Raw genomic sequence first — 7,989 nt, 5'->3', positions numbered from 1 at the left:
TGCCAGAAAAAAAATGGGAGAGCTGGGATTGGAAGCTCTGGTTACAAACCTGGGGTTCTTTCCATTGCATTTCTATTTTATGATTCTTGATTCCAGGGAGAATCTGCGTGTTCCCAGTGGAACCCTGTTCCTTCAGGGGAAGAGGGAGAGGCTACAGGTCCAGTGGTCTGGGCTCACGGTCTTGACCTTGTTTGCCCTAACCTCAGCAGGATGGGGTCCTTCTAGGGATCACAGCACTAGGAATCATTTGGTCCTCCCTGTGTTTTAAAAAGATTTGATGATTTATCGCCAAGCAGAAGACAAGGGTAAGAAATCCAAAGATGGCCAAGGCAACACTGTTGAGCCACATATTTCAGATATCTCAGCAAGTCCCAGCAACTGCTCTCAGTCCCTCAGGTCTGCTTTGGCATGGCGTGTTAGATAGAACACTGGATTCAGATCTTTCTGGTGAGACCTTGGGTGAGAAACTTTACTCTGGTCTGGGTCTCAGTTTCCTCTTAAACAACCAAGCATTTATTAAGACCTACTCTATGTTAGGCACTAGGAAATAAAGACGTTTACAAGGAGTTTATACTGTCTATAAAATGAACAGGATCTAATGTTTCTCCTGGCTCTATGTCCAGTCTAGGATCCTATAATTTTGGAGAGAAGACGGGTCACATTGAAACTGGACTCGGCAGGCTCTTAAATCAGATTTATTCTGGGCCAGGTCTCAATAGGTGACTTTCCCTGACCCTCTCCTTGGTCAAGGAGATAGTGGGAACTGGAGGTAGGGAGAAGGGAGAAGGTTGGAGGTACCAAATGTCCAGGGGAGTAGCAGGGAGATGGAGGAAAGCTTCAGCTCTGAGAAGAGTCTTTTCCTCTTTGGCTTGTGAAAAATCCCCGTAGGTTTGGATGGGAGCCGAAGCTCCTTTAATAGCTGTGGGTGTGAAGTCTGGCTGGCTGGTTCCCCTAATCCCAACTTCCCTGGCAACTGCTCAGGCACTGCCTCAGCCCCAAAGTCATGGAGGCTTATGGAAACTCTTCTACTGTCACATCCAAAAAGCAGGGGGCTTGTTCTTGAAAAGCTTGGTTTTGACATTGGCCGAGAAGAAGGAAGCCCTCTGGGACTCTTTCATCTCAGGCAAGCCTCTGGGATTTGGGCTTCTGTCCACTGTGTGTCCAGAGCGGTTTCCCTATTTGGTTGGACCTGCCAAAGGGGTCTGAGCTGGGATGGCCTCTGAGAGTGGATCAAGGGTCAAGGCCCAGAGGAATTTGGGAGGAAAGGAAGCTGCATGACTGGGATCATCCCCAGCCTCGTGGGCTTTTGGAGAAAACATGGTCTGCTGCTGTTTGAGAAAGGATGCCGTCACCATCCAGATGTCACCAGAGCTTGGCCAGGTCAATCTTTGCATCCCCTTGGAGTGGGGTAAGGAAGCGGATCAGGAGCATCTCCCAGAAGAACAGAGCAGTGAGAGATGTAGATCAAAGTGGCTTAGCCCTATGGTGGCTCCCCCACCCCCCTGGAAAAATCCAAATTCTCCCACCATCTGCTAGGAAGCCCCCATAATCCTCCACGTAGGAGAGGCAGAGCCAGGCAGAGGAAGGCTTCTGAGCTCTCAGGTGGACGCTAGGCCTATGGGGAGGCCCAGAGCTACTCTGGACAGATGCAGCATCTTCAGGACAGAGCCTGTTGGATCCAGCCCATCACCCGAGTGATTCTTGTATAGACTCCAAAGTAGTTGGGTCGGCCACACCCCAGGCCCCAGCTCACCAATCCCGCCAAGAACCACCGGCCGCTGGACTCTTTGCAAACCAAGGGGCCTCCCGAGTCACCCTAGAGGGAAAAAATCAACAGGACCCAGAAGCATCAGCTCAGAGTTGCCCATGGGTTCAGACTGCTAGCAGATTAATGATTATAGCCATCATGGATAATGCTTTAAGATTTGTAGAACACTACATACTTTTCCACTTTACATATATTAAATATATGGATATTTATATTTATAATTTCTATATTATATTATATAATATTGTATTATATAATTTATATTCATATTTATATTTTATATTCATATTTATAATTATAATATTAAAACATGTCATGTTTTTATTTTATACAAAATTATTTGTATTTAAATTTAAATTTAAAACATGTTATATTTTGATTTTATACAAAATTATTTGTATTTAAATTTAAAACATGTTCTGTTTTAATATTTTATTTGGAGATTTAGGAAGGGATGGATTTGATCTGCCCAACAATCTTTACCAGGAAACACTGTTGCTATTTGCAGAGAAGGAAACAGAAGTGACTTGCCAGGGTGATTCAGCGAGTAAGTTTTTCAAGCAGGATTTGAAGCCTTCCTGTCTCCTAGTCTCTACTCTAACTACTATGTAAGCTTGCTATTTTGATAGACACACAGGCCTCCCAGACGTAGTTCCATTTTGATATAGATGGGGACAAGAGGTTGGGATACTTGATTCCTTTTTTAACTAGGAGGGTGATTTGAAGCCGGATGCTTAAACTCTCTGGATATCGATTTCCTCATCTCTAATAAATCTCTACCGGCACGTAATTGTTGTGAAGAACAAAGGATGGAGTGGGTAGAGATGTGTCTTTAGAAAGAATAATGTGTTCGATATGGAGAAGAAATTACTCTTTTTGAACCCCATGCTCCACTCTCCCTTGATCCTTTGCTTGACCTTCCTATCCACCCCATTTCTAGGGAGCTGAAGTGTTTGTGGTTCTGCTGAATTTTGAACGAGGAAATTCAAATCAATTCTCTCATATTTACTATCTGTATGATTCTAAGCAAATCACTTTTCTGGGAGACATTTCTCTCATCTGTAATGTGAGGGAGCTGGATTAGGTCATAGAATCCTGGTCTGCAGCTGGAAGGATCCTACACACTCCTTTTATATAAGATGGAATAAAGATTAAGAGAGAAGAGGTTTTGCTGAATGCACACAAGTATTAATGAGAGAACTCAAACTCAAGTCACTGCCTAGATCGCACTGTCACTATTTCTCTCGCAGGGAATCATTCCCTCTTGGGGATAGCATCAGGAGAACTGGGTTTTCTCTAGATCTCAGATTATCTGTGGGGAAGGAGTCTTAATTTTCTTCCCTTTTGTTGCCATCAGGAGAAAGAGAGTAGGAAACAGAGGGGAACTTCAGATTGGGAGTCAAATGACCAGAGGTTTAGGGTTGGAAGGGATTGTGGATGTAATCTTTTTCAATGTCCTCATCTTACATGGACCTTCAGAGAGGAGAAAGCTCATGATCACCCAGTACCAAAAGCGCAATTTGAACCCAGGTCTTTTGATTACCAGTCTAATTTTCCTACCACTGTATCCCACTAAAATTCCTGCCAGCTCTAAGATGATGACTCTATGAACTGCCTTAGTGGGAGGGATACATCCCCTAGGCGTCAGTCACCTGGCAGGCATCCTTCTTGCCCCTGCGATAGCCGGCACACAGCATCTGCGGGGTGATCTGGTAGCGGTAAGCTTCGTTGCACAGGTCCTGCTGGATCAGCTCCACGTCTACCTTCTGGAGGGTGTTGCTGGAGGGACCTGCCGGGTGAGGTATTGGGGGAGAAAAGGGGATGAGAAGGAGCTAAGCCCACTTGAGGTTTTCCTAGCCCTCCCCTAAGTTTTCATTTTGGAGGAGCACTGTGAAAGAGTGTTGGTGTTGGGGGCAGAGGTCCTGGGTTCAGAGCTTAGCTCTTACACCTAAACCCTTTTGGAATTCAGTCTCCTCCTGTATAAAATGAGGAAGTTGGGCTGCGTGGTCCTTAAAATGCTTTCTATCTCTAAATGACTTTTCAAGTGATCTTCTGAGATAGCTGCCTCAGTTTCCTTTTTTTGTCAAATAAGGGGGTTTGATTCCATGGTCTCTGAGGCTCCTTCAGTCTTAATTTGGGCTCAAAGGACAGTCTGGCTTTCACATTTTCTCTATTCTGGTCTCCTTGGGAGAACCTTGGGGGAACCCACTCTTCAGCACATGGGTATCAGCCCAAAGATACCATTTGGACCCTTCTCTTCCTAACAGATACCTACCTCCTTCTTGAAGTGCCCCCCAGCCTGTGATCCAACAGTGGAGGCCAGGTTGGAAAAAGTGAGATGGGGCAGGCAGACAGATGGGTGTGATCAGGGTGGAACGGACCACAGGGTGATCCAGCTTCAAAAGGGCCACGTCATAGTTATGGCTGTCCTCCTCATAGTAGGGATGAAGGAGCAGGTGTTTGACCTTGAAGGATACCCCACCGGGCCAGCGAGCGCTCTGGTGGATCTTGCCCAGGAAGACCGTCCAGACTGAAGGGGAGGCCATGCTAGGGGTCAGATATGGAGGAGAAGACTTGATTATTCCCACCAGCCAAGTGACCCAGTCCTCCAAGCACCTAGAACGGTGCCTGACATATAGTAGGTGCTTAATAAAAGCTCTTGATTAAGAGTAGGTGGTCTGTTTCACTAGTACCTAGCACATAGTAGGTACTTAATAAATACTACTGATTAATATTGTTGACCATCTAGCCCAGTGTTTGACACATAGTAGGTGCTTAATAAAAGCTCTTGATTAATGTGGGTGGTCTGTTTCACTAGTACCTAGCACACAGTAGGTACTTAATAAATACTACTGATTAATATGGTTGACCATCTAGCCTAGTGTCTGGCACATAGTAGGTGCTTAATAAAAGCTGTTGATTGATTAATTTAGTTGGTCTATATCACTACCATCTAGCACAGCGCCTAGCACATAGCAGGTGCTTAATAAATGCTATTGCTCTAGATTTATTAATTTAGCTAATCTGTATCACTAGTACCTAGTATAGTGCTTGATACATAGTATTTAATCAATGCTTGTTGATAACTTGTAGATTTGTGTTACTAATGCCTACCATAATGTCTGGTCTACAGTAGGTACCTAATAAATGCTTATTGATTGGGTAATTGATTTGTAACACTAGCACCTAACATAGGGTCTGGCACTTAGTAGGTGCTTAATAAATGCTATTGATTTGTTAATTTTGTTGATCCGTCTCACTAATACCTAGCACAGTATGTGACATATAGCGTTTAATAAATGCTTGTAGATTTGTGTTACTATGGTATGCCTACCATAATGTCTGGCAAACAGTAGGTACCTAATAAATGCTTGTTGATTGGGTGATTGGTTTGTAACACTAGCACTTAGCATAATGCCAGGCACATAGTATGTATTTAATAAGTGTTTGCTGACTGGTTGATTTGTATTACTTGTACCTATCATAATATCTGGCATTAGATTGGTACTTAAGTGCTGGTAGCTTGCTGGTTCAATCGCTTGTTGATGCTTTACATATATCATTTCACCGGCTGGAACCCCAGTCCTTTGGAATCGGGAGCCCCATTCCAGAATCATGATTCAAGACATTTACTTTGACCTGGATAAGTCATTAACGAATCTGAGAGTCAATCTCCTCATCTGTATAATGGGGATGTAATAGCACCTTGCAGAGTTCTTGTGAAGTTCCAAAGAGTTAGCTGTAAACCTTAAATCGATGTGGACTGGATCTTGAATTTCTCTTAAGGCAAATTAGTACTTTTTCCCCAATTTATTATATTAGAGAGTTCCCTAAAGCAGCGATAGGCTAAAACCTAATGTTCCTATGCAGATTTCCTTTTCATTTTCCTTTCTCCCTCCATTTGTCAGATCTTTCAGGATAGGTAGAAAATCCTCTGAAACTGAAATAAGAAAATCTGTACTGATGTCTTACCCTTCCTCCTGAGTGACCTTGGGCAGGACATTTTCCCTTCTTGGAAACTTATTAGCCTCAGCAATAAAAAGACTGAGATGGATAAGATCAATTACAGGGGTCCTAATAGGGAAAATCTTATGGGATACATGATGGCTTTTTGGAACCCATAGAGTTCTATGAAAATATTGAGAGAATTAGAAATTTGGAAATGGAAGGTCCAAAAGTCAGGGACCCTCTTTTCCATCCAGCTCCAGTGCAGCCATTCCTTCCACAGCATGACTGACAAATCACCATCCAACCTTTGTTTGGAGACCTCCCATCATGGGAAACTCCCTCCCTCCACTGGGAATACCTGCAATTGTTAGGGAGTTTTCTTTAAGCTTCCTCCTTCATTATCTCTCCTTGGTACTGAGTACCAGTCTCTGATTATAATCAGTGTTCAGCCCATGAAAGAGAGGATATTTGCTAGCAATTTCACTACTCATTATCAGGAAATCAACTTTTTATTTAATGATGTGAAAAAAAAAGTTTTTTTAGCTAGACCTGTAAATTTTGTGGGCATTTAAATAAAGGATGAGGAAAATAGTATAAGAAATAACTGAAATCCAAGAAGTAATTGAAATCCATTCATTTAAGCAAAATTTGTTAATATTTTGGCTAGAGTACATGTGTCAAATTTTGGGAGCTCCAGTGCCTTAGGACAAAGTCCCAGTTGCCCCTTCTTGGTTATGTTTCTGGTTCCTGGTATTGACTGACCATATCAAAAATTTCATAGATGGAGAGCTAGAAGAAAGTTTAGATGGTTTTAGATACCTTGCTACCAATTTCTAGGATTTTTGATAAGTCCTGCCCCAGTGAGTAGTGACGGTCACTAAAGTGACTCATCACTAAAGTCTCCTGCAATTCTCTCTTCACTGTCCCCTTGCCCCTCTTCACAGACCGCGGCCCTGTTCCCCTTTCCGATTTCTTACCTGTCTTCCTGGAAACAATGGGCTGCTGTCACCACCCATTGATCGGCTACGAGGGTCCCCCCGCAGATGTGCCGGCCCCTCACCTGCAAGCTGGCCTGCCATGGCCACTCCCCCTCCACGGATGTGGCGCCCCCCACGATTCTGGTGGCGGGAGCCTGAAGCCCACAATCTGGGGTCGTTGTGTTGTAAGGTACATAGGAAGAGAGAGAAGAGGCAAGGTTAAGTTTCAGTCTTCCAGCCCTAGAACTTGGTCTTTTTCATTCTCTTGCCTTCCTGCAGAGCACCTCTGCTTGCCAGCTCCGGGTCACAGCTGCAAGTCATTAGTGTCAGTGTATAATGATTCCCCTGAAGAACTATGATCTTCTTAAAGAAAAGAGATACCTTTCCTCAGGGTAGACTCTCTCTTCCTTGTATCAAATGATCACTTTTTGATCATTATACAAATCCTCTGATTCCCATCCAGGAATAGGTTTGGGTATCTCTGCTGCTCAGTGTGCGAAGGCAAGCCAGAATCAGCCTAGTAAATATTTAACAAGTGGCTCTCCAAGAAAAAAAAAAGTGTGTAGGCTATGCTATTTTTTTTGATGTCATGTAAATATTTTTACATAATAGCCATATTACAAAAAAGCAAGAAAAATAAAGTGATAAAAATATGCTTCAATCTGCATTCAGAGTTCACCGACTCTCTCTCTGGATGTGGATTGCATTTTTTTTTTTTTATCATGGGTCCCTTGGAATTATCTTGGATCATTGTCTTGATCACAATTGCTGGTTTCCCCAGTTGATCATCATTATAATATTGCTGTTATTGTATTCACTGATTTCTGGTTCTATTCCCTTCATTTTGCATGGGAAACACTTTTAAGTTTAATTTGCATTATTACCATCTTCTCCATAATTTTGTCCAAGTCTAGACAACCCATAAAATGAGAGAGCCCTGATTTGGAGTGTGCTCACTGTAAATTTAACAATCGACTACAGAGAGAATAGTGTGAGTTGACTCCAGCACAATCTTTAAAATAAAAATGCTGGGGAAGATTCTGTAGCTTTAAAGTTCCCTCTGATACATCTAAATATACAGTATCCAGCCTCAGAGACTTCAGCCAACCTATCCACCCAACAGATGAGTGACGGGGTGACAGTGCTCCAATGATGGCAGATGATGGCTTTGCCAGCCGTTGACTTTCAAGACCTTCATTCATGTATTCAACTGATGGGCCTTGTTAAGGCACTGGAAGGGTACCCGCCATGTCCAAGAGAGGGAGCAGTTTTTATACCCATTTGTTCCAAAAGCAA

The 7,989-nt window shown here is 43.2% G+C and overlaps 1 protein-coding gene across 1 annotated transcript in view; it reads right to left on the bottom strand.

Annotated features, from left to right (window-relative positions):
* Positions 1-1,108: 1,108 nt before the first annotated feature.
* Positions 1,109-7,989, bottom strand: part of TMPRSS6 (transmembrane serine protease 6) — a 52,994-nt gene continuing 46,113 nt past the window's right edge. The window contains exons 15-18 of the mRNA XM_023504469.2: positions 6,694-6,862; positions 4,044-4,315; positions 3,421-3,557; positions 1,109-1,816 (exon numbers count right to left, since the gene is read on the bottom strand). Coding sequence (XP_023360237.1) covers positions 1,658-1,816; positions 3,421-3,557; positions 4,044-4,315; positions 6,694-6,862 — 737 coding nt within the window. The 3' untranslated portion in view covers positions 1,109-1,657. The remainder of the gene's footprint in view (positions 1,817-3,420; positions 3,558-4,043; positions 4,316-6,693; positions 6,863-7,989) is intronic.

The sequence above is a fragment of the Sarcophilus harrisii genome, chromosome 5 (assembly GCF_902635505.1).
Source record: "Sarcophilus harrisii chromosome 5, mSarHar1.11, whole genome shotgun sequence".
In the NCBI taxonomy this organism is placed as follows: Eukaryota; Metazoa; Chordata; class Mammalia; order Dasyuromorphia; family Dasyuridae; genus Sarcophilus; species Sarcophilus harrisii.
Note: the sequence above shows the minus strand (reverse complement) of the source record. Positions and strands in the feature narration are given on the sequence as shown.